Source organism: Dendrobates tinctorius, unplaced genomic scaffold, assembly GCF_039654945.1.
Source record: "Dendrobates tinctorius isolate UK_male_01 unplaced genomic scaffold, ASM3965494v1 ptg000201l, whole genome shotgun sequence".
NCBI lineage: Eukaryota > Metazoa > Chordata > Amphibia > Anura > Dendrobatidae > Dendrobates > Dendrobates tinctorius.
In genome coordinates, this window is record NW_027361868.1 from 5485507 (window position 1) to 5513469 (window position 27963).

At 43.3% G+C, this 27963-nt stretch overlaps 1 protein-coding gene across 3 annotated transcripts in view; it reads right to left on the reverse strand.

Moving 5' to 3' along the window:
• The window catches only part of KCNK2 (potassium two pore domain channel subfamily K member 2), a 167453-nt gene that overhangs the window by 32841 nt on the left and 106649 nt on the right, over positions 1-27963 (reverse strand). For all 3 annotated transcript variants that reach the window (XM_073553357.1, XM_073553356.1, XM_073553355.1), the window contains exons 4-6: positions 11855-12015; positions 7757-7943; positions 7312-7451 (exon numbers count right to left, since the gene is read on the reverse strand). In XM_073553357.1, coding sequence (XP_073409458.1) covers positions 7312-7451; positions 7757-7943; positions 11855-12015 — 488 coding nt within the window. The remainder of the gene's footprint in view (positions 1-7311; positions 7452-7756; positions 7944-11854; positions 12016-27963) is intronic.

The window sequence follows — 27963 nt, forward strand, 5'->3', positions numbered from 1 at the left end:
ACTAAGCGTATCGCCTCACAGTAACCACTAAGCGCATTGCCTCACAGTAACCACTAAGCACACTGCCTTACAATTACCACTAAGCACATTGCCTCACAGTAACCACTAAGCGCACTGCCTCACAAAGACCAGTAAGCACATTTCCTCTCATAACGATTAAGCGCACTGTCTCTCATTAATAGAGTTGAGCGAAACGGGTCGGTCAATTTCAAAAGTCGCCGACTATCGCAAAAGTCAGGTTTCATGAAATGAAACCCGACCATAGTGTGAGGTCGGCCACGAGGTCGACGACTATGGTGCCAAAGTCGTGTTTGAAATGATGCTTCAGCGCCCTTTTTCAGCCAATGATGGAGGACACACACTGTGGGCAATGCGATGACATAGGCAGCGGTCACCACCATCTTTGAGAAGGGCATGCAAGTGATTGGCTTGCTTTGTGTGGCGTCACAGGGGCTATAAAAGGGCGTGCCCGCTGACCGCCTTCTTACTTCTGATCTCAGAATAGGGAGAGCTGCTGCTGATGATGATTCTGTAGGGAGAGCGTTAGGCAGTGAAGAAGATACAAAAAACTGCTTCTGCTGCTAGCGATTTTGCCTGTACAACACACCAGTTAGTGTGCAGTGCAAGGGGAGGCTATATTTTGGTGCATCAGCTCTGTTGGTTATTAGGCTGCCTTATAAGGCTCCCTGATAGCTGCATTGCTGTTTTCACACTGCTGTGCAAACTGCTTTTTTAAAGCAAAAATACTTTTCATCCTCTTTTTTGCCCAGTTACCAAGCGTTCATTTTTCCACACTTTTGTGTGCAGCAGTCCTGCTTATTAGGCTGCCAGCTGCCATACTTGGGACTGAGAGCATCATTGTCAGCTTGCTAAAATCTCTAGGGAGATTCAAATTCTCCCCAGTCCTATATAGACATTTTATACACCATCCAATTTCAGCCTGTTATATTGAGGTGTAATCTACACTGGGCCTGAGATATTAGTTCAGTGTCCTCAAGTCTGTAGGGAGATTCAAATTCTTCCCAATACTATATACACCTTGTACCTTGTTTTACAGTACCATATTGCTGGTGGTATTTTGGGTACATTTTCCCAAAAATGAGGAAGTGTGTTGGAAGAGGCCGTGGAAGTGGGCGGGGGTTGCCAGCTGGTAATGATGGTGTTGGTGGTGGTGGTGGTGGATCTGCTGGTAGTGGCAAAAGCACAATAGCACCTAATGCAGAAGGTGTTGAGCCTGCATCATCGTCTGGCTCCACAAGGCCTCGAAGGTTCCCTTTTCTGTGAGTAGGTAAACTGCTTTTAAAGCCGGAGCTTCAGGAACAAGTTTTGGCTTACATTGCTGACACAGCCTCCAGCTCTATCGCCTCCTCTTCTGAACTTTAAAAAAATAAAAGCACTGAGTCGTCATTGGAGGCTCATCGTCAGAAACCACACCTTTCCTTGTGTCCTTCACCCCTACCAAAAGTAAAGGATGCGGCAGGCCACACTACAGATTACTCCATTGAGCTCTTTTCACATACCATGCCTGGGTTATCAAGTCAAATCGTGAATTACCCAGTCCAAGAAGAATCTGACATGGAGTGCACTGATGCACAGCCACTGCTAGATTTATCTGCTGGTACATTCACTCAGAGCACTACATTACCCAGGCCAAGATGAATCTGACATGGAGTGCACTGATGCACAGCCGCTGATGGATGATTCTGCTGGTACATTCACTCAGAGCACTACATTGTCCTCGCAGTGTACTGAGCCAGAATCTGACCCTGATGAAACTCAGGTGCCCCTTCCCGCATACTATACCACCTTACATGGTGACACAGAGGAAGGTGCACATGACATTGAAGAGGAGGTGATGGATGACCCAGTTGTTGACCCAGATTGGCATCCATTGGGGGAGGAGGGTGCCGCTGCCAATAGCTCAGAAGAGGAGGAGCATCCGCAGCAGGCATCGACATCGCAACAGCTGTTATCTGGCAGGCCCGGAGCAGTCCAAAAACGGTTTACAAAAACCAAAAGAGTTGCAGGACAGCTAGGCCAGACGGTCAAATTAGCACAGCGTGCAAGGCCTCAAAATGTCTTCCATAGTAGGAAGAGTGCAGTGTGGCACTTTTTTGAACAAAATCCTAATGATCTGGCAAAGGTTATCTGTAAGAAGTGCGCAAAGACATTTAGCCGAGGGAAAAATCTGAGAAATTTGAAAACCAGTTGCATGCTTAGACATTTAACCACCATGCACTTGCAAGCGTGGACGGACTACCAAACCTCATGTACCACATGTGCATCTGCTCCGAATGAAGGTAGTCAGCAACGATACATCGCTTCCCCCACTGTAAGCCCACCGGTTAGCACACCACCAGCAGCAAATGTCGAGGTGTCGTCGCAAGGGCAAAGCAGTCATGGAATCACAATGTTATTGCTACGAAAGACTGAATCTAGGCCATCAGCAACACCACCAACACCATCACCATCACCAACCCTTTCTCAGTCCGCCATGTCCACCGCTAGTTCCACCATATGCAGCTCTCAAGTCCAGTTCACCCTACCAGAGACTCTGAGTAGGACAAGAAAGTACTCATCCTCTCATCCACGGGTTTGAACGCCCACATTGCCGAACTAATCTCGTTAGAGATGATGCCCTACCGGTTGGTTGAAAGCGAAGCTTTCCGCGAACTCATGGCCTATGCAGTCCCATGCTATGACCTACCCAGTCGGCACTTCTTTTCTCGCAAAGCCATCCCAACCCTCCACCTTCATGTGAAAGACCGCATTGTCCATGCACTCAAGCAATCAGTGAGTGGAAAGGTGCACCTCACAACAGATGCATGGTCCAGTAGGCATGGCCAGGGCCGTTATGTGTCCATCACTGCGCACTGGGTTAATGTGGTGGATGCAGGGTCCACAGGGGACAGCTGCCTCTCATTAACCATTAAGCGCGCTGCCTCTCATTAACCATTAAGCACACTGCCTCTCATTAACCATTAAGCATACAGCCTCTCATTAACTATTAAGCACGCTGCCTCTCATTAACCATTAAGCGCGCTGCCTCTCAATAACCATTAAGCACGCTGCCTCTCATTAACCATTAAGCACGCTGCCTCTCATTAACCATTAAGCACGCTGCCTCTCATTAACCATTAAGCACGCTGCCTCTCATTAACCATTAAGCACGCTGCCTCCCATTAACCATTAAGCACGTTGCCTTTTATTAACCATTAAGCATGCTGCCTCTCATTAACCATTAAGCATACAGCCTCTCATTAACCATTAAGCGCGCTGCATCTCATTAACCATTAAGCGCGCTGCCTCTTAATAACCATTAAGCGCGCTGCCTCTCATTAACCATTAAGCACGCTGCCTTTCATTAACCATTAAGCGCGCTGCCTCTCATTAACCATTAAGCGCGCTGCCTCTCATTAACCATTAAGCACGCTGCCTCTCATTAACCATTAAGCACGCTGCCTCTAATTAACCATTAAGCATGCTGCCTCTCATTAACTATTAAGCACGCTGCCTCTCAATAACCATTAAGCATACAGCCTCTCATTAACCATTAAGCACAATGCCTCTCATTAATTAACCATTAAGCGCGCTGCCTCTCAATAACCATTAAGCATGCTGCCTCTCATTAACCATTAAGCATGCTGCCTCTCATTAACCATTAAGCACGCTGCCTCTCATTAACCATAAGCGCTCTGCCTCTCATTAACCATTAAGCACGCTGCCTCTCATTAACCATTAAGCACGCTGCCTCTCATTATCCATTAAGCACGCTGCCTCTAATTAACCATTAAGCACGCTGCCTCTCATTAACCATTAAGCACGCTGCCTCTCATTAACCATTAAGCATACAGCCTCTCATTAACCAATAAGCGCGCTGCCTCTCATTAACCTTTTAAGAGCGCTGCCTCTCAATAACCATTAAGCGCGCTGCCTCTCATTAACCATTAAGCACGCTGCCTCTCATTAACCATTAAGCACATTGCCTCTCATTAACCATTGCACGCTGCCTCGAATTAACCATTAAGCACGCTGCCTCGAATTAACCATTAAGCACGCTGCCTCTCATTAACCATTAAGCGCGCTGCCTCTCATTAACCATTAAGCATGCTGCCTCTCATTAACCATTAAGCGCCCTGCCTCTCATTAACCATTAAGCACGCTGCCTCTCATTAACCATTAAGCGCGCTGCCTCTCATTTACCATTAAGCATGCTGCCTCTCATTAACCATTAAGCACGCTGCCTCTCATTAACCATTAAGCGCGCTGCCTCTCATTAACCATTAAGCACGCTGCCTCTCATTAACCATTAAGCGCGCTGCCTCTCATTAACCATTAAGCACGCTGCCTCTCATTAACCATTAAGCGCCCTGCCTCTCATTAACCATTAAGCGCGCTGCCTCTCATTTACCATTAAGCATGCTGCCTCTCATTTACCATTAAGCACGCTGCCTCTCATTAACCATTAAGCGCGCTGCCTCTCATTAACCATTAAGCACGCTGCCTCTCATTAACCATTAAGCGCGCTGCCTCTCATTAACCATTAAGCATGCTGCCTCTCATTAACCATTAAGCACGCTGCCTCTCATCTTCTCCATAAATTAACAACACTCCCTAAACGCTCAATATGAGATACTGTTAAATAATCTTAAAAAGCTTTAAAATATGATTTACAAAATTATCACATTCATTAACACATTCTCCCGGCATATGATTAAGGTGTTCGCTTCTGCATCATTTGTTGACACCTTTTAGATTTGTGCAAAACTCATTTTAGTTCAACAAATCATTTTTCAGGCTAATTTTCCAGCTTAAACATTTAACACGTATATAACATACGGTGATGAACGGCAGCCACTGTGGAAATGCAAATATAGCGCATCAAATCATCTTGGCACTTACTCTACAGTACAAGCTCTAAGCTGTGCAGAAAAATGCTGCTGCCTCCTATATATACAGTGACCAGCAGAAACCTGGGAAGAGCAATAAAGCCGGTCATTACAACATAGGAAAATATATTCACTGCATATTCAAGCTTATATGATCGGAAGTGATCACAAAACTGTCGTTCTAATATCTATTTTTCCGTCCAGTCCATCCATCCGTCTGGTCCGTCCAGTCTAGTCCATCCGTCTGGTCCATCTGTCAAGCTAGTCCGTTCATCTGCTCTCTCCGTCCGGTTCGGTCTTTTCAATAGAATAGTCAGTGAAAAAGTAGATAGCGATATATATCATTTCTGACCATGATAGATAAATTTAAAGACAGAGGCAATCCTGTACCAATACAGAATAATTGGAAAAAAAGTGATGTGTATTGATCGGCCAATTTATCAGACAGTAAGGTTCATAAAAAAGAACCTTTTATCTTAACAATGGAAAGCAATGAAATTGCAAACATTTCAAATTAGATACCAGAACCTGAACTTCCGCCGGTCTGTCTGTCCGTGGCTTATGACTGGTCACTAAGTCACTTGCCCCATAAATTACATACTGTATATCTTACTGTTTTGAAAAAATAATCTACATTTATCAGGCAGGCACCGGTGGCGGCGCCTGCACTGTAGAATGATCGGCTCTATAATATCCATATTTTCATTTTATTTAGTCATAAATTTCTTTATAAACAATTCTCGGCCGCGCCTGTGCAGTAGCATAATTCAGAACACGATAGATGCTACTGCTCAGGTGCCACATGCCGGCGCCATTTTGCCAGAGGAAAAAAAAATTGTCTCCACCAAGATGGCACCGGCAGCACCTGCGTGATGAATGTAATTTGTTTTTTGTTCAAAACAATAAGATATACAGAATGTAAAATAGGAGGCAGGTCAGTGAGGGATCAGTGACCTGTCATAAGCCATACAGATGAATATGTAAGGAGAGCACCACATAAAGCCCTGCCCACAGCTCCACCCACAGCCCTGCCCACAGGCCGCCCTGGATCACGAGCATATTATTAACTGAAAACAGAAAATAAAGATTAAACAACAACCACAAGATGGATTTCATCAACCAAGGTATCACTGTAATCATTATATCGGCGCCAACCTGACACTGTCTGTAGGTTACTGTGCACAATCCTGCTGACAGGTTCCCTTTAAAATGCTCCTTACATATCCAGCTCCAGCCATTGGGGGTTCCCTTGGATTCTCTTGGGTCATTCCTATATTTGTCTTGCAGCTTGGGATCTTTCCTTCCTTTAGAGTGATGTTGTTATTGCCAATACATTTACCCTTTAGTAAGATGGCAGTTTCAACACCATTTAATGTGCAGCAATGCATATGGCTTCCTTCACACACTGTAAAGTCATTTAATATCCCTTACTGTTGAATGAGTGCAGATATGTGCACAGGGCTCAATAACCTTTTCTTCCAAGATGGCGCCGGTGACTTCAATCGTCACTGTGCATGTACGAAAACACATTTCACACCTGCCTTGTGTTCAGACATGTGCAGTGGGCTAATTAGGAGCTGAAAATGGTGGTTTTGTTACTTAGATGTTCCTGTGACCTATAAGTTGGTGTTATCTGAGCTGTATTTAATTATTGTGATTTTTTCACATGGTATTTACCTGCATTATTCACCACTATTGCACTTTTTCTGCACACTGTGATACTACAATGCCTTCATTAAATATTTATGTGTTTTACCATTTGGGGCTATATTTTGAATTTGGATAGAAATTAGGACAATATTGCAGTCTAGAGAACTCTCTGGCCAATTTTTTTAGGACATTTTCTATCATGTAGTTTTTTTTATTTTGGGAGTCACTATTTTTGTGGTCCTTGGGGGCAGAGAGAGGCACCAAGGGCTCATTATTTGGGGTAGAAGGGAGTTTATAAAGAAGGTGAAGACTAGGTGAAGAGAGCGCTGAAAAACAAGGAGCAAAATAAGTCATTTGAGGGAGTAGTCATAGTGGTCGGGTCCGGATGGAGAAGAAAATTCTGAAATGTTTATTGTCCATCTAAACTATCCACTTGTACAAAAAAAAATCATTATATAGATTCAAATGTTTAATTCATAATTTAGACATCACAAGATGATAAATAATGTTGAGGATATCAGCACTCAACCAAAAAGATGAAATTCCATTGAATACTAAAAATAAAATAATGTCATGTTTTTTACTCTCTCATACAGAGAGGCAACAATCAGAGGCTACAATGAGATCAAAAAGTCATACATTCTATCAGTAAGAAGCCCATTTATAGGGCGATAAAATCATAAAAGCTCAATAAACAGCCAAGTATTCCCCAGACCACACAATTCATCTATTGTACGTGCATTTTGTCTCTTATTATTTTAGGTTTTCTTACCTCTTCTTTTGTTTTTTTTGACAGCACCCTCAGCCAGTCACCGATCATGCTAAGCACAGCAGCAAAATAGGCAAGGCCCACTAAGATCCAGAACCACACAACAGGTTTGTAGAAATCAAAGTACTCAACATCCGAACCACCTAGAAAATGATTAGACAACTGGGTGAGTAGATGGGAAGGCAAATGTGGTGAACACAAGTTGAAATGAATGGGAAACAGAGTTAGTCTGTCCATTGGAGGACAAATGGAAGGAAGTATAAAACTGTGCTCGTTGACTAACTTTGCCAATGGCTTTTCCAACGATGGCTTTGCCGTTGACTAACTTTGCCAGTGGCTTTGCCTTTCCCAACTTCATATCGTATAAAGTAATGGAGAGGATATGGTCTCATATTTAGCATACTTATTTATCTCAAGAAGGTTTGACTTTATGAGATCATCAACTTACCGGCCACGTAATCTCCAAATCCAATGGTGGTAAGAGTGATGACCACAAAGTAGAAGGCATCTAAAGTATGCCAGTTCTCAATGTGCTGGAAAATGACAGCCGGGATGGCCACAAACAATATACATCCGAAAATAATGAAGATGACGGTTGAGATGATACGAATTTTCGTTTGACTTACATTCCACTTCTGTAAAGACAGAGAAAAAATACCCCATGATTATTACCACAGATCATAAAGAAGAAAATTATATAATCCTATGTCATATTAATGAGCAACCTATACTCTGCTAATGTGTCCACTTGCTTGATTGGTCTCCTAGAAATATCTAAAAATTGTTTTTTAAACCAGGCAAACCATTAAAGGGAATCTGTCAGTAGGATCCACCCTCCTAAGCCGTCTATATGGCCATGTAGGTCACAGAAAGTTGAAAAAAATGACAGTTTGATATTTGCGATCCGATGTCTTATTTCAGAGAAATCCACTTTTTTTAATATGTTAATTAGCTGTTAGGATCTATGGGCCACACATAGATCTTACCGAGAATTTGCCTCCATAGCTTATATTAAATGAAAGGGATGATACCAATGTAGATCAGGTGAGCAGACTGTCAGTCATTACATGTCTCCAAGAGACAAAAAAAAGAAAAAATGGGATGGCACTCACCGTTCATTAAATCACTTTATTTCAAATACATCAGGCATAGCCATCCCATTTTTTCTTCTTTTTGTCTTTTAGATTGCTGTTTTTTTCAATATGGGATTGAGAACCCGTTCAAAGAGGATTTAAGGTGTTGCATGTATTTGTGGACCTCATAGTATATGTGCAAGCTTCAGAGCAACTTTTCGACATAACGGTGCCGAATTTCTATTTTCTTCTTTTTTGTGGACATTACATGTCTCCCACTGGTAATGCCCCTTCCATTTAAAATAAGCCCTGGAGGTGGATTCTCAGTAAGATCTATGTCTGGCCCATAGATCTTAACAGCTCATTTATATATTAAGAAAAATATGGATCTTTCTGGAATAAAACATCGGATCGCAGATATCAAGGTATCCTTTTATTCAACTTTGTATGACCTACATGTCCATATAGACAGCTTAGGAGGGTTGATCCTACTGACAGATGCCCTTTAAAATATCAATGGGCACCATCCACTAGCATCGTAACTTAGTGGTGCCGATGATGTTACAACTGTGCACACCTATCAAAACAGGTGCATGCATCTTGGTGTGGTCGTAAACTCATCGGTAGCGCTCACTTCTGATGCAGAAAGTCAGTGATTCTGGACTGTGCCTGATGAAACCACTTTAAGGTTAAAATTTGGAGAGTTTTAAGATAATTCCAAACTGAGAACTGATATGGCTGGACTACCTGCTATCACAATATCGAAAAGTGCCAATATCCCAATAAGTAAAATGCACTTTTCAAATTTTCAGAAGGGCACAATAGATCATAAAAAGATCTGTGCTTTGCAATATTTTTGGCTCTGTCCACTTATTTTGGAATTTTCCCCAATTTTCAGACCTTAAAATGCAATATGTACATTCAGAACACCACAAAATTCCAACACATCACAGAACAGACGCCCTAAACAAGTACGAACCCCACAAACGGACATTCAGACCCCCAAAAATAAATATAGATCCTAGAACAGCCTTCTAAAGAAATGCAGACACCCCCGGTATGTAAATATATATTGGACAGACTCTGAAGCAGACTCCCCTCTGTACAATCCCAGAACAAACCCTACCATTATAAAGACTCCAGAACAGTTGCCTATCTACACGGACCCCCAGATCAGATCCCCCAGGCCCAGACCATTTAAGATACACCATAGATAACATATATTAAAATTTGCCTTTTGTGTCTTTATTAATCCTTTATGTATGTTCAATAATATGCAAATTTTTCCTGAAGAGTCGAGGGGGTGGGACTGCTCTCCTGAAGGGTCACACTGGCCGTCCCTAAATATTTTTTTTATGGCTTGATTGACATGTGACATCGTAAGCTGTGCCCGCCATACTCATGGTTGTGTAGGATCCTGCAAGAATATCATCCCATCAATGCAACAAGGAGCCATCCATACATTACATAGAGAAATACAATAGTTGTTAAACCCGTCTACCGTTGTTATTTTGGATCAGTTTCCGGGAAGATCGGGGTGAGCAAAACTTTCCATAGGAAATGGCAAAAATCTACTAAAATATTTCTAATTAATAATAAATAAATAAATAAATTAGAAAAACAAGTTTTCACAACCTTCTCCCCAACCACTCAGCTACATAAATAGGCAACCAGTCATCGTGTAGTAGGGGTCTTCTCTGCTTTGTATGACTATTGCCCACCTTTTTTTTCTTCCAGTGAGTAAGCGAGAAAGATAAAAATAATAAAAATTAGAATAACTTTCATTTACGCGACACCAACATATTCTGCAATTTTGTAAAGCAACAAGCAAATCAAATGGTAAAACAGATGAATAAAACTGTGAACCGAAACGAGAGAGCTTACAATCCAAACAGGATGGGAGCAGTGACACAAAAAGGTATAAGAAAAAAAGTTTATGGTGCCAACTTTATCCTTGTATAGGCAAATCTATTCACATTTATATTAGTTCGCAAAATTGTAAATCGAGACGAGTCCCAGAAGGTGGGATTTCCATTGATTAGTAGACTGGAAAGATCATTGGTGCAACTAGTGCAGCTGCACAGGGGTCCAAGAGATTAGAGGGCCATATTCACCTCCAAAACAGGGGGAATTGTGCATTATGTTCACCTATTGGACGGCAAATGGTCCAAATATTGTTCTTGCACAAGGGCCATTTTCTGTCTATATTTGCCAGAGCATTGGTCCTTCTGCCTGTGTGCATTAGCACAGTAGCTGTGAATAGTCCGAGTGTGGTCCATTGCACACATATTAATTTTCGACTCATCCACATCTCTATTCCAGAGCAAAAGATGCAGCACAAGAGAAGTCCTGCTGCCGGTGACTGAGGACACATAAAGGATTCGGTGGTGGACTCATGTGCAAGAACAATATACGGGTCCTTTATAGTACAATAACTCATCAGAATGCACAATTCCACCTATTTTGGAGGTGTAAATTGGCCCCCTTACCATCTGAACCCCTGGCTGCACCAATTATATGTCCACCCCTGAAAGCATTATAAGACTCGTAGATCAGAGGCCTAACCTCAGAGCACTGGAGAGTTTGTAGATAAGGTGGAGAAGATTAGTTTAAGGTCTGTAATGATAGTTAACAAGTGTCCTGAACAACAGAGATCAAGGTGTTACAGTATCTGCCTGACTACTGCATTAGTAATGGATAGCATAGTACATGGTTGCAGTAGTCCAGGTAAGAAATGATTAGGGTCAAGTATGAGAAATATTTTTTAATGTGGGCTTTGCGATGGATAGGAGGAAGAAAAAGTAGGACTGATTCAAGTGTATCTTCAAGACATTGCATGGCCCAATGTCTAAATAGGATTGTGTGGTTTCAGTGTAAAAGACTCTGCCTCACTGGGTTGGAGAAAAAAGTGACAGTAGAACCGTGTGTATGGATCCAAAATTCGGATGCAATGAGCTTTTGTGGCTCCCTATTATGTTGACACACAGCTTCCACCGGTAAAGATTACGTCCGATACCATAGCTAAGGAGCTCTGGAAGCATCCAAAGGTAAAGTAGAGGGAGCGCATGCACTAGAATAGACGTCCCATTGTAGCAGTATACTTGAGACTTTAAGAAAACAGAATAAATATTGGTTATCATAAATTATGAGATACTTTACTTTAGACTTAACACGGTTGCTCAGGAATAAGGTTTTGATGACCTATCCTTGGAATAGGTCAACAATATCAGATCAGTGAAGTTCCACAACTCTGGCTCCTAGTGCTGCAGCATAATTCCCATTGAAGTAATCGGAAGCTGAGTATCGGTTCTTGAGAACTGACACTACACTGTGTACGGACCTGTGGTGTTCCAACTCTGAATACTGTGCTCTTCCGGAGGCTTCCAGAATCTGCTAACAGCTGATCATTGGGAGTGCAGGGTGACATAGCTCTTGAAAACCCCTTTAAATAAGAGAAAAATGATTATACTTACTACAAAAATATCTTCCACTCGCGCTATCCCTTTGCCAAATATGGTTCCTAGTTGGTCTCCAACACCGGCCAATAAGAACCCAAACAAAGGAATTCCGAGAAGAGCATAGATAATGCAGAAGATTTTTCCGCCTTTTGTGCGTGGTGAGATGTTCCCAAAACCTGGAGAAGAGAATAACAAAAATGTCAAATGTTCCAATAGGAAAAAAGAAAAAAAAATCACGCTTGGATGTCAAGAAATACATGTAAATTTTCTCAGCATCAATAGCAACAGTTCCAGCAGTAAGTAATAGGCATGCAAAGCGTTTGTAATAGATTTCTTTACGCTAGGAGATCGTAGATGAAGGGAAAGGGCCATCCATAAATGTATGAGTAGACCATACCAAAATGTTCTGACAGTTTATTTGGGTTACAGAGGACACAAGGTCAATGTTTGCAGCTGGAAAGGGAATAAACATGTATTCTCCAGATATGATAAACATTGGAGGAGTATGGAACAACCGGCCACATAATCCGGAGCTGGCAGATGCTGCAGAAAAGGTTAGGCAGGTCGATCATCTGAGAACACCATTGTTTCCACGCAGAGGGTGTAATCTTGTTCGTATCTAGTCCTGCTCTCAGATCAGGTGTGGATACAATAGTGTCCACTGTAGTTAATGCTCTGTGAGCTAAACACAATTCTCTCTGGTAGTTTGATACAATGTAGCAGTCTGGAGTGCAGGCTGCTCAGCTCACAGAGCATTGCCTAGACTGGATAGATACAATTGTATCCACCTTTCTGTTGAGGTATAGGGTCTCTCACTGGAAACATTCACAGACAGCAATCATAAATCTTTGTAAAAAAGTTTAAATCTATATATATAAAGCTGAGTGTATGTATGTGTGTGTGTAAGTGTCATGCCACGCCCACTCCACATAGCCCCGTTTACTAATGGCTGGAAATTGGGGTGGCAGAGGGAAAGTTCGGGACAAGGGTGGAGAGTAGAGCTGTGAGGGAGAGAGCGGGACACAGATGCAGAATGGGGCTGCGGAGCTATAGAGTGGGACGGCGTGTGGGGAGTGGGGCTGTGGAAGGAGAGCGGGACAGGATGGAGAGCATGCCTGTGGAGGGATAGAATGGGACAGCGCATGGAGAGCGGGGCTGCAGAAGGAGAGAGCGGGATGGTGGGTGGAGAGCGGGGCTGCTAAGGGAGAGAGCAGGACCCGCAGTTGGATACTATGCCTGGGCAACACCGGGCTCTTCAGCTAGTACAGAATATAGTAGAAAGTTATAAATCATTAAACCAGAAAACGTTCAATCACCGATCCTGAGCTGATTGTCAAGTAGATCGTAGGATAATTTCGGACGTGCAACTAATTATCGTGTCTTTAATGTAACGTTCGTTGGAATGCAAACATTTATGATGAACATATATACGGTAATTATCCAAATCAGTCACAATTGTTCCAAATTGTCATACCTGTGCAGAAGACGCCCCCGATGGAGTGGGGACTATGTAAGTATAATTGAAGGATGGGGTGCCAACTGAGCACAAGTGGAATGTTTTAGTTTGGAAACACTTATTCCAAACATTTTATTTATTTTCTCCTTTGTAACATGTTTAGTGTATATTTTGCATGTGTTCATATACTCATTGACAACTATGTTCTCTGGTTTTAGGGGTGCTTCGGTGGTCTTCTGCATCATGCAACCCCACTTCAGACATCACCTTCTGTGTGGACTGGAAATTGATTTCAGAATTTCTCATGTGTATGAGATTCACATATGTTACATGGTGTCGAAGAGGACTGGAATGTTGCTGGGGACCGGAGAAGGCAGTAATCAGTAAGTATATAAACACATTTTCTAATCTCTGATCAATCGTGAAAGCAATAACATAAGGTGGACAAGAAAGATCATCAACAAAAAAACATGGTTATTGTTGATATATTTGATATGGCTATGCAAAAGCTATTCCGGGATCTCAGGAGGTAAGAGATTCACAAGCCTCCTCTTCAACAGCCCGAGACTACTGACTTGGCAGATGGAATGGAGTCATGTGAATCGATCCGTCCATTTCTAATCACCACTGAATAAACCGTATATACAAAAGCATTGGTACCCTTGATATTGTTAAAGAAAATGAAGTATTTCTCCCAGAAAATTATTAGAATTACACGTCTATTTCCTTTGTGTGTATTGGAAATGCACACAAAAAAAAATGGCAAACTGGACAAAATTTCACATATCCAAAATTGTTGGCTCCTTTCCAAAATTGTGTGTAAACAACTTTGTTTCAAGCATCACTCACCTGTGCCAAGTAACAGGTGAGGGAAATATGAAAATCGCAACAGAAACTAGATAAACATGGGAGAAGTTGACTCAATCTTTCCATTATGTGTCTGTGTGTGCCACACTAAGCATGAAGAACAGAGAGAGGAGAAGAGAACTGTCTGAGGACTTGAAAACCAAAATTGTTGAAAAATATTAACAATCCATCTCCAGAGATCTTTATGTTCCTTTTTCCACAACATAATCAAGAAGTTTACAACCCATGGCACTGTAGCTAATTTTCCTAGTCGTGGACAGCAGAGAAAAATTGATGAAAGATTGCAATGCATGATAGTCTGGATGGTGGATTTGCAGCCCCAATCAAGTTCTAAAGAAATTCAAGCTGTCATGCAGGCTCAGGGTGCATCAGTGCCAGTGCGAACTATCTGTTGACATTTGAATGAAATGAAACGCTATGAAAAGAGATCAAGGAGGACCACACTACTGACACAGAGACATAAAAAGCTTAGACTGCAGTTTGTCAAAATGTACGTGAGTAAGCCAAAATCATTCTGGGAAAGATAGAGCTTTTTGGTAAAACACATCATTCTACTGTTTCCAGAAAAAAGAATGATGCCTGCAAAGAAAGGAATACAGTACATACAGTAAAATATGGTGGAGGTTCAAAGATGTTTTGGGGTTGTTTTCCTGCCTCTGGCACTGGGTGCCTTGATTGTGTGCAATGCATCCTGAAATCTGGAGATTACCAAAGGATTTTGGGTCTCAATGTAGTGCCCAGTGTCAGAAAGCTGGATTTGCATCATAGGTCATGGGTCTTCCAGTAGGAGAATGACTCCAAATATACTTCAAGAAGCATCCAGTAATGAATATAAACAAAGCGCTGGAGGAGAGTTCTGAAGTGGCCAGCAATAAGTCTAAATCTAAATCCCATTGAACACCTATGGAGAGATGTTAAAATTGCTGTTGGGAGATTTGGCCCTTCAAATATGAGAGATCTGAAGCAGTTTACAAAAGAAAAGTGCTCCAAAATTCCAGTTGAGAGGTGTAAGAAGGTTATAGGAAGTGATTGATTGCAGTCATTTATTCCAAAGGCTGCACAACCAAATATTAAGTTGAGGGCACCAACAATTTTGTCCTGCCCATTTTGGGGGTTTTGTGTGAAACTATGGCCAATTTGCCTTTTATCTCTGTTTTTTGTGTTGTTCCTATACACACAAAGGAAATAAACGTGTAGAACAAAATGTGTGTGATTGCAATAATAATTTTCAGGGAGAAATACTTCATTTTCTGGAACAATTTCAAGGGTACCAACACCTTCAGCTATGACTGCATGTACAGTATATATATATATATATATATATATATATATATATATATACACACACACAGCTCTGGCACAAATTAAGAGAACACTTCCAAATGTTCAGTTTGTCTGATTTTTCTCTTTATAGGTATATTTTAGAGTAAAATGTCAATTGTTCTTTTAGTCTACAAACTTCTGACATGTCTACGAATTTCCAAGCAATAATTTTTTTTTTTATAACCATGATTGTTAATCCCAGCTTTCATGCATCTTGGCTGCTTTCCACCAGTCTTTCACACTGCTTTTGGGTGACCTTATGCCACTCCTGGTACAAAAATGTAAGCAGCTCTTCTTTGTTTGATGGCTTGTGACTATCCATCATCCTCTTGATTACATTGCAGAGGTTTTCAATGGAGTTCAGGTCTGGAGAATGGGCTGCCCACGACAGGGTCTTGATGTGGTGATCTCTTAATTTTTGCCAGAGCTGTATATATTTTGTATTCACTTTCTTGAAGTCCCATCCACTATGCTGTAACAGCTGGACGCAGCGTTTACTGATTGAGTGCACATACCCCCAATATATCTGCAGACAGGAAATCATTTTTTTTCCTTCCCAGAAGCCAACTTTCAATTAGCTTTATTTCAAGTGACAAAAAAAGCATGAAATGAAAAAACGCATGTAAAAAATGCAAGTGACCACCTGCCAGTGACCTCAGAGGCAGAGTGGATGCAGATTTCACCTGCGTCAAATCTTGTGCACATACCCTAAATTGTTCATGGAGAGGACGAGGTGATGGACTGGTGCGGGAAGGTGACTGGTGACTCTGCCTACATGGCCTGATCCTCTGCAATGCTCCTCTGCTGTGAATGTCAGTGTTTGCTCTGGTTGGTGGAGCATGGCATATTGACTGCTGTTGCACCCTTAAGAGAAACTGCAGCCACTGCAACTCTTAGTTTCCTATCTTCCCTGGATCGCAACTCCTAGGCTACTCTCTTCCTCGGGTCACATCTCCTAGTCTCCTCTCTTCCCTTGATCACGACTCCTAGGTTCCTCTCTTCCCTGGATCACAACTCCTAGGCTCCTTTCTTCCCAAGATCACAACTCCTAGGCTCCTCTCTTCCCAAATCCCAATTTATAAGCTCCTCTCTTCCCAGATCACAATTCTTAGGCTCCGATCTTCCCCGATCACAATTTCTAGTCTCCTCTCTTCCCAGATCACAACTCCTAGGCTCCGATCTTCCCCGATCACAATTTCTAGTCTCCTCTCTTCCCAGATCACAACTCATAAGCTCCTCTCTTCCCAGATCACAATTTCTAGGCTCCTCTCTTCCCCGAAGGCACCAATATAGGGAAAAGCACAAAATAACTTGTGAAACAATCTGGTATCTGACACTGGACTTCCCAATATCTACATGATTACATCTTGTGCTGTTGAGACAGGGTTGCCAACTGTACAGAAATTTCAGGATAGTCAGTAAAAATTTGTTACTTTTTCGCCGTCTCTGTGAAATAAATTTATGGTGATTTTTTTGAAGCTGAAGAAACCAATAAAAAATAATTTTGACTGTTATCTTCATTTTAAAGTTCCTAGTGAATGCAGCAGATGTCTCATATCAGAATTATGTGCTGTGGACATTTATCACTTATAACCATAATGTTTTATTGTGCTCTTTCTTAGTGCCTGTGATTTTTGATAAGCCGTCCAGATGAAAACGAAAAGTCAACTTTGCAACCCTGGTCGGGAACAGAGAGGTGGCGACACCTATGCCGCTCTCTTCCTGCATTTGTATGGGAGTTCCAGAAATTATCCAGCACATTTGCCACATGGAATAAGTATATAACGAAATTACTAAAATCTAAGGGTAGATATATCTGTATTTTACTCCAGTATACTCGCCTCTGCGCATTTCATGTCTATATCAGTGACTCCCAACCTTAATATCTTGGATGGAACCTCAAAAAAATATTTACACTTTTAAGGGAACACCTTGTGCAGTTCCTAAATGAAAAGAAGCTCGGTGCAGAGGCTGAAAGAGCAATCTGTCATTCTTGGCCACTGCTATTATTTGGCAGAGAAATGTCGATTTGCTTCGTACAGCATCTGTTTGCAGGCGGAAATCAATTTGGCATTCCTACTGTACCAGTAATGTCCCTCGCTGGGAAATTGTTCCGTGGATCACTTGACCAGAGTCTAAAGTTTTTTGGAAACCCTGATCGTGAATCGACGATATACCTACCCACTGTAATACAACTTTACACCTCATTCAGAAGTCTGATTTTTTTGCGTACGGGTGCTGTCCATGATTTTCACGGATAGCACTTATACCTATGATAGACTAATGGGCCACTCACATGTCCAATTTTTTCCTCAGATCGAGGAGACATGTCCAATTTTGAATCAAGGGCCGGATCAAAATCGGCAACGCAAGTCAATGGGTCAGTGAAAAATCGGACGGCACTCGGATTAGTGTGGTCTGATTTTCAAGGACTTTCAGAACGGGGAAGGTGGAAAAATTGTTTTTAATTTCTCCATGTGCGTGAAAATCGGATGACACTCGTACTGCACACTGATCAAGCTCTGATCAGAGTAATCATTCTGATTTTCTCTTACACCAAAAAAATTGGATGTTTGAATAAGGTCTAAAAGCAAATTTATGGTCAGATTGCCGACTTGAACAAATGGATGTCATGGACTTGATGATGCTAACATGCTTACTTTGAAAACCCATAGGCATATGATTGTATAATGCTTTGTGAAAGTTTTCTTATCTAATAATAAAATACTCATTGTTTTTGAGTCCATCTAGGGCAGTGCCCATAATGTGCAGATAAAACAGCCATTCAGGCCTTGATTTTCAAAGTTAGTACACTAGACTCATCAGGTCTAAAAGATCAGGGTTTTTTAATCATTTGTAAAAATATGGTGACAGATACTTTTTTAGAAATTCCATTTACTTTGTTGGAAAATGTAGTTTCAGTATTGTGGTAACACAGAAGACACTGATAAATATAACGTATGGTGTGAAGCTCTGAGTAAATAAATGGAGCTATGATCTCAAGTGCGATGATCCTCTCCATCACTCGAGATCCCGGAAAACGTTCCCAATTCTCAGCGTATCGCCACAGCCAAATATTACAGAAGTCCTGACCCCATCATCTTGTTATATCAGTCCAGTACAAACTCATGAATTCCAATGAACGTGGAGTAATTGTTATGCGAGGCTTAGGTCGAAGGAGGCTGACAAAACCTAGGCCCCTGCGGAGTCCCTCAAACTAGGGAAAACCCTGTCTGACCCTCAACTCAGGGTTTTTGCTAAAGGTGCAAATGCCTGAGCCTCCAGCCTCTCCTTATCTCCTGCTCAGCCCTAAGCTGAACCCTCCACCCTCCACCCAGTGAGTTGTCAAACCACCAAAACCCACACAGTAATGACAGACAGGGAGAACTTAAACCGCACCGCGCCGCATACACACAGGACAATACTATAATGTGAACAGGGCAAAACAAAGCACAAATATAGGAAGGCGAAAAGGTAACAACGGATCATACGACACCAGATATGAATTTCTCTCTCCAACACCTCCACTCCAGACCGGAACCACTTGGCACAAAACACAAGCTATAATCGGCGACGCCCACAGGCCAGCACGACTATTTAAAGACCGTGGGCGTGACCAAACATCCCACCTGATTTCCAGCTAGATTAACCCCAGATAACCTGAGTAAAATCAAACCAGCGCCACTGAGGCTATAGTGGACGGAGATGGAACTACCGCTGCCTGCCGGACGCTGTGGTGTGAACAGCATCCGACATGACAGTACCCCGTCTTCTACGAGGGACCCCAGGGCCCTCAAGACTCATAGGACCCGGCTTGTCCGGATGACGGCGGTGAAAGGAACTGACCAGCCGATCCGCATGTATGTCCGAGGCTGGTACCCAAGACCTCTCCTCCGGACCATACCCCCGCCAGTGCACCAAATACTGAAGAGTACAGGCAGTACTCGAGAGTCCACCACCTTGGAGACATCAAACTCTAAATCGCCATCCACCATGACTGGAGGTGGCATCGGCGTCGTGTCCACAGAGCCTACCACCTTTTTCAATAAAGACCTGTGAAACACGTTGTGTATCTTGTATACCGCAGGAAGCTCTAACCGATAAGCAACCGGGTTTATGATGGCAGCAATCTTAAAAGGGCCAATAAACCTTGGACCCAATTTCAATGATGGAATTTTGAGTTTTATGTTTTTAGTAGCTAACCACACCCAATCACCCACACACAGGTCCGGACCTGGCACGCGTCTAGAGTCAGCCACACGTTTGTATCTTGCACTCATGCTCAGCAATCGCTGTTTCACACTCCTCCAGACCGATGATAGTTGAACTCCTAACCGGTCCTCCTCTGGGACGCCCCCAGAGCCCCCCTGACGCAAGGTACAAAATTGAGGATGGTGCCCATAAACACAAAAGAACGGAGACTCTCCCGATGATTCTTGGCGGTGATTATTTAATGCGAACTCGGCCAAGGGAAGGAACGTCGACCACTCCTCTTGGTTGTCAGACACAAAACATCGCAAATACTGCTCCAGATTTTGGTTCATGCGCTCAGTTTGACCATTTGACTGCGGATGAAACGCCGACGAATGAGACAACTTGATCCCCAATCGTGAGCAAAAAGCTTTCCAAAACTTCGCCACAAACTGGGTACCCCTATCAGACACTATGTCCGATGGAACTCCGTGCAGTCTGACCACCTCCTGCACAGAGACCTGAGCCAACGTCTTCGCGTTGGGAAAGGACGGTAACGACACAAAGTGCGCCATCTTCGAAAATCGATCAACCACCACCAGGATGACCATGTTCCCCGCCGAGGCAGGCAAGTCTGTGATAAAGTCCATGGAGATTTCTGTCCATGGCCTACTAGGTATCCCCAGAGGCTGTAGAGTGCCAGCAGGACGGGTTCTGGGTGACTTGGCCCTGGCGCACGTGATGCAAGCTGTCACGTAGGAAACCACATCCTGCCGGATTTTTGGCCACCAGAAGCGGCGCGATACCAGTTCCAAGGTGCCCCTAACCCCTGGATGACCGGCCAGGACTGAGTCGTGGTGTTCCCCCAACACTTTAAGACGAAGATGAAGGGGTACGAACGACTTATTAGCGGGAAGTCCTGGTGGTACCTCCTCCTGGGCCTCGGCAATCTCCGCCTCTACCTCAGTCGTGAGAGCCGAAACCACTACACCTTCCTGGAGGATGGGTACCGGCTCTTCCCGAGGTTCTTCCCCCGGAAAACACCTGGACAAGGCATCCGCCTTGGTGTTTTTCGCCCCAGGACGGTAAGTCACCAGAAAGTTAAAACGTGTAAAAAACAATGCCCAGCGAGCCTGCCTGGGAGACAGACGCTTGGCCGACTCCAGATAGAGCAGGTTTTTATGGTCGGTGATGACTGTGACCTGGTGGGCCGCCCCCTCCAAGAAGTGTCGCCATTCCTCAAAAGACAATTTGATGGCCAACAACTCCCTGTTGCCGATGTCGTAATTCCGTTCGGCCGGCGACAGCTTCTTGGAGAAGTAGGCGCATGGACGCAAATTGCTCAAGGACGAGCCCTGTGACAGTACTGCCCCCACTCCCACCTCAGACGCATCGACCTCCACCGTAAAAGGTTTAGATACGTCCGGTTGCACCAGAATGGGGGCTGAAGCAAAACGGTTCTTCAGAAGCTCAAATGCACGCACCGCATCCTCAGACCAGATAGCGAGATTGGTACCTTTTTTTGTCATGTCCGTGAGCGGTTTGGCTATAGTAGAGAAATTCTTAATAAACTTCCTATAATAGTTGGCAAACCCAAGGAACCGCTGGAGCGCTTTTAGATTACCAGGCCGTTCCCATCGCAGCACCGCTTGCACCTTCGCGGCATCCATTTTAAACCCTGCGGCAGACACAATATATCCCAAAAAAGGCAACTCTTGAACAAAAAACACGCATTTTTCAAGCTTAGCATAGAGCTTATTCTCACGGAGCAGCTGTAACACCTGCCTGACATGCTCTAAATGAGTGTCCTGGTCGCTCGAATAAATAAGGATATCATCCAGGTACACAATCACAAATTTCCCCAGCACATGAGCAAATACATCATTTATGAAATGTTGGAACACAGCAGGCGCGGTTGTCAATCCAAATGGCATAACTAGGCTTTCAAAATGACCCTCAGGGGTATTAAATGCCGTCTTCCACTCATCCCCCTGACGGACCCTTATGAGGTTATATGCCCCCCTGAGGTCAAGTTTGGAAAACCACTTCGCACCAGCCACCTGGTTGAACAAATCAGGGATCAGAGGCATCGGGTAGGGATCACGGACCGTAATCTGGTTTAACTCCCGGAAATCCAGACACGGGCGTAACCCCCCATCTTTTTTCTTAATGAAGAAAAACCCCGCTGCTACAGGTGAGGATGAAGGCCGGATGTGCCCTTTACTTAAACTCTCCACAATGTAGTCCTTAAGAGCTTGTCTCTCCGGACCAGAAATACTAAACATCCTCGCCTTTGGCAATTTAGCCCCGGGTTTTAACCTAATTTGACAGTCATAGGCTCGATGTGGAGGTAGTTCTGAGCAACCCCTCTCAGAGAATACGTCCGCAAAATCCAGCAATGCCTCCGGAAGGCTGGGCTTCACGGCGGACACACATGTGGCCAAGCAATTCTCCTGGCAGAAACTGCTCCACTGGACTATGTCCTGGGTTCTCCAGTCAATCACCGGGTTGTGCTTAGACAACCATGGGAAACCCAGGACTATTTGTGCTGGGAGATTATGGAGTACCTTACATGTAACCCACTCAGAATGTAGGACCCCAATGTGGAGTTTAACCTCAGCTACAAACTCAGTAATCTCCCCCTGTGGGAGGGGAGCGGCATTAATGGTAACCACGCGAATAGGATGAGGGAGTTTTTCGATCTTGAAACCTGCCATGCGTGCAAACTCCTCATCCATGAGATTGGTGGCTGAACCGCTATCCACAAAAACTGATATTAGTAGCTCTCTGCCCGCAATAATAACCCTGGCAGGGAGCATACATTGAGATACCATCATGGAGGATATGCATACGCTCAGTTGGGCCTCCTCCATACCCTCTGAGCTTACCAGTTTTCCGCCGGTGCGACTTTCTTTGGTAGCACAGGACAAGCATTTACATAATGATCTCTTTTACCACAGTAAAAACATGCTCCATGCTTCCTGAACCCAGGAACGCGACGCTGCACATGTGATACCCCAGCGATTTGCATAGGTTCCGTGGGCTCATTTGCAGCAACCACACTGGCACCCCTGCTTTCCCCCAGAGGCAGCGTCTCCTGCGCCCCTTGACGCAAACGGCGATCAATACGAATAACCAAACTCATGGCAGATTCTAACGATGCAGGAGTCTCATACATCAGGAGGTCCTGTTTAACTCTTTCTGAGACCCCATGAATAAACTGACTCCGCAGCGCTGGGTCGTTCCACTGTGTGTCTACTGCCCAACGGCGAAATTCTGAACAATAGTCTTCCACCATACGTTCCCCCTGACGGAGGGCGCGGATTTTAGATTCTGCTAAAGCCAATCTGTTGGGGTCATCATAAATGAGCCCGAGTGCTGAAAAAACATTCTCAACCGAATGAAACGTAGCAGAGTCGGCTGGTAAGGAAAACGCCCATGCTTGGGGGTCCCCACTCAGTAATGATAACACCAGACCCACCCGCTGAGCCTCATTACCTGAGGAGACCAGGCGCATGCGAAAGTATAACTTGCAGGCCTCCCGAAAGATGACAAATTTGCTGCGTTCCCCAGAAAATCGTTCAGGCAGCGGAATCTTAGGCTCTGCACCTGCACCAGCAGAAGCCGCTTGTACATTAGCTACAACCAGGCCCTGCTGCTGAACTGCCCCCTTCAACTCGGTGACCTGTACGGACAGCGCCGCCAACTGGCGGTTTATGGAAGTCATGGAATCCATGGAAAAATGTTGGGCCGATTATAATGTTATGCGAGGCTTAGGTCGAAGGAGGCTGACAAAACCCAGGCCCCTGTGGAGTCCCTCAAACTAGGGAAAACCCTGTCTGACCCTCAACTCAGGGTTTTTGCTAAAGGTGCAAATGCCTGAGCCTCCAGCCTCTCCTTATCTCCTGCTCAGCCCTAAGCTGAACCCTCCACCCTCCACCCAGTGAGTTGTCAAACCACCAAAACCCACACAGTAATGACAGACAGGGAGAACTCAAACCACACCGCGCCGCAACCACACAGGACAATACTATAATGTGAACAGGGCAAAACAAAGCACAAATATAGGAAGGCGAAAAGGTAACAACGGATCATACGACACCAGATATGAATTTCTCTCTCCAACACCTCCACTCCAGACCGGAACCACTTGGCACAAAACACAAGCTATAATCGGCGACGCCCACAGGCCAGCACGACTATTTAAAGACCGTGGGCGTGACCAAACATCCCACCTGATTTCCAGCTAGATTAACCCCAGATAACCTGAGTAAAATCAAACCGGCGCCACTGAGGCTATAGTGGACGGAGATGGAACTACCGCTGCCTGCCGGACGCTGTGGTGTGAACAGCGTCCGACATGACAGTAATACTCTTCTTCGCTTTTCGTCCAGACACCTAATTCCTCGCTCCGTATCAATCAGTCCAGAGTTATTCTTTACTGACTTATACACTAAACCAATTAGGATTTTATTTTATTAAATATTAAAAAAAAATGTCATTATGATTGACCTCAAAGTAGGGTCTCGCTTACACCGGGGAATTACAACTGCGCACAACTTCCTAGATGTAAGCACCCGTATAGTCTATGGGGCCATAGTGTATGTAGATATCATTTCAAGGCACACCTTCTAGAGATGGTATGTTCCACTGGAACCTTTTAAAGGGGTTGTCAGGCCTTAGGGTACAAGTCTGCAGTCACTCTATTTGACCTACTTGACTGTGCGCTACGAGCATTTTCCGGTGCGGATAGTGGTGGGCAGAAGTGTGTGATTTGCATACTTCTGGCCACATATCGACTAGACGTGTCGAGCCTCACTTTCATTGAGGCCACCCACGTCTAGTCTGTATTTGCTTAATTTTTTTCTGAAGACAGCAATCCAGAATCTATGGAGGGCAAATGGGGAAACGTTTTTAGTGAAAGCCAATTGCAAAAATGATTTTTAGCTCCAAATACAAACAAAAAAAAAATTGTCCACAGCCACTTTAAAGGGGCCCACATAGGTATAGTCCTTTTAAATGTGTATTCTTCCCTATACAAGAGATTTCTGGGACTGTAATATGTATATACCATGCAATGTAGTATTGTTACGCCATCAATATCACATTGTTGATGGTCTGTCTACCAGCACCCCAGTAAGCGCCATTTCACTTGAATGGGATTGAGCTGCAGTTCTGTAACTAATCTGTGAACGCAAAGTGGAACACAGACAGTCTTGGCGCTACCAAGGTCCAGGAACTACCAGGTTTTTATCCTTTAAAGTGCAGCTGTCACTTAATAAATTTTTTTTATGTATTTAAGACTCTAAATGGTGTACATAATTTGGGGGGTTGGGATGATTCCAGGTCCTGAAACACCCACCGACTGATCAAAACACTATATGAGCTGCGCACACAGAGCGGTGTATGGGCTCATTAGTAAGTTTATGGGTTTGTACATGGCTCAGTCAGAGCGAATGTATGGATGTATGGACTCATAGACTTACTATTTAACACCATTTTCATGCAGGTGCATATTCATGCAACGTGGTGTTTTGACTGATCGGTGGGGTCTCAGAATCCGGACCTCCACTAATTGGCAACACTATGCACCACCTATATTGTATAAAAAGTTTTTATAAAGTTACAGCTACACTTTAAGCACAACAAAGGGATCTGGTTCTTGCAGCAGGGGCTCCTAGGTTGGGTAGGCGGAGGAGCTTCTGACTGATGGAGCAAGATGAGGAATTAAACAGCAATAAACTGCGTCAGCAGCAGCAAGACAGGGACAAAGATAAAAACAAGATGTAATTCAATTATATGGGGAAAACTGAGTCAGGAAGTCAATCAGAAGTAATCGGCAAAGCTAGTCCAAGGATTAAACCCACAAGACTCATTGTCTTTTCCAGACTAACTCTCTGAGAATCTGCCTCCAGAGCTTATTTTAAATAAAAGGAGTCGTTATCTATGTGAGACATGTGGATCAGGAGAACAGACTGTCAGTCATTACATGTCTCACCCCCTTTCATTTACAATAAGCCCTGGAGGAGGATTCTCAGGGAGATCTATGTCCAGCCCATAGATCTTAACAGCTCATTTACATGTAAGAAAAACGTGGATTTCTCTGGAATAAGACATCGGATTGCAGATATTAAGGTATAATTTTATTCAGCTTCTTATGACCTACATGCCCATATAGCCAATTTAGGAAGGTTAATACTACTGACAGTTCCCTTTAAGCCTAGTATTTTAGCGACTGGCAGTTGTTTATCCAATTAATGACCAAGATTTTTTTCGCTTTTGTTTTTTTTTTTTCCCCCTTTGTTTCAAGATGCATAATATTTTTTTTTTCCATTGATATGTCCGTATTAGGGCTTGATTTTTGCAGGACGAGTTGTAGCTTTGAATAACTTAATTGATTCTCTACAATGTTCAGGAAAACAGGAAAAAAATCCAAGTGCAGTGAAATTATGGAAAAAATGCAATTCCGCCATTGTAGTTTGGCTTTTGTTTTTACGACATTTATTTTGCAACACATGCAGGGATTGCCTGTTTGTTAGGTAATCCCTGCAATATTTAGTGGCTGTCCAACAGCTGTGAGACATGCAGCCACAGGGACTCGAACATATTAGATAGATAGATAGATGATAGATAATAGACAGATAATAGATAGATAGATAATAGATAGATAGATAGATAATAGATAGATAGATAATAGATAGATGATAGATAGATAGATAATAGATAGATGATAGATAATAGACAGATTATAGATAGATAATAGATATATAGATAATAGATAGATAGACGATAGATAATAGATCATAGAATCATAGAATCATAGAATCATAGAATCGTAGAGTTGGAAGGGACCTCCTGGGCCATCTGGTCCAACCCCCTGCTCAAAGCAGGATTCGCTAAATCATCCCAGTCAGATGTCTGTCCAGCCTCTGTTTGAAGACTTCCATTGAAGGAGAACTCACCACTTCTCGTGGCAGCCTGTTCCACTCATTGATCACTCTAACTGTCAAAAAGTTTTTTCTAATATCTAATCTGTGTCTCTTCCCATTCAGTTTCATCCCATTGCTTCTAGTCTTTCCTTGTGCAAATGAGAATAAAGTTGATCCTTCTACAATGTGACAGCCCTTTAGATATTTGTAGACAGCTATTAAGTCTCCTCTCAGTCTTCTCTTTTGCAAACTAAACATTCCCAAATCCTGCAACCTTTCCTCATAAGACAGGGTTTGCAGACCGGTCACCATTCTGGTCGCTCTTTTCTGAACTTGCTCCAGTTTGTTGATGTCTTTTTTAAAATGTGGTGCCCAAAACTGGACACAATATTCCAGATGAGGTCTGACCAAAGAGGAGTAGAGGGAAATAATGACTTCACGTGATCTAGACTGTATGCTTCTGTTAATACATCCTAGAATTGCATTTGCCTTTTTTGCTGCTGCATCACACTGTTGACTCATATTCAGTCTGTGATCTATTAGTATACCCAAGTCTTTTTCACATGTGCTGTCACTTAGCCCTATTCCTCCCATTCTATATATGCTTTTTTCATTTTTATTGCCCAGATGTAGTACTTTGCATTTCTCCCTGTTAAAAACCATTCTGTTAGTTGCTGCCCACTTCTCCAGTTTATTTAAATCTTTTTGAATCCTCTCTCTCTCTTCTCTAGTATTAGCTATCCCTCCTAGCTTTGTGTCATCAGCAAATTTAATCAGTTTACCCTCAATTCCTTCATCTAAATCGTTGATAAAGATGTTGAACAATACAGGGCCCAGGACAGAGCCCTGTGGTACCCCACTTGAGACATTCTTCCAACTGGATGTGCAGCCATTTACGACCACTCTTTGGGTCCGATCACTAAGCCAGTTATGAATCCACCTAACAGTTGCCTTGTCCATTCCATACTTAGTCATTTTTTCAATAAGGATTGTATGAGAGACTTTGTCAAATGCTTTGCTGAAGTCAAGATATACTATATCTACAGCATTTCCTTGATCCACCCAATCAGTGATACCGTCATAGAAGGAAATTAAGTTAGTCTGACATGACTTATTAGTTAGAAACCCATGCTGACTCTGTTTAATCACTTCATTCTTATCCAGGTATTGACATACATGTTGTTTAATAATTTGTTCAAAGATCTTTCCTGGTATAGAAGTCAGACTCACCGGCCTATAGTTGCCTGGGTCCACCTTCTTCCCCTTTTTGAAGATAGGAACAACATTTGCTCTTCTCCAGTCTTCTGGCACTTCTCCTGTTCTCCAAGAATTTTCAAAGATTATGGAGAGGGGTTCAA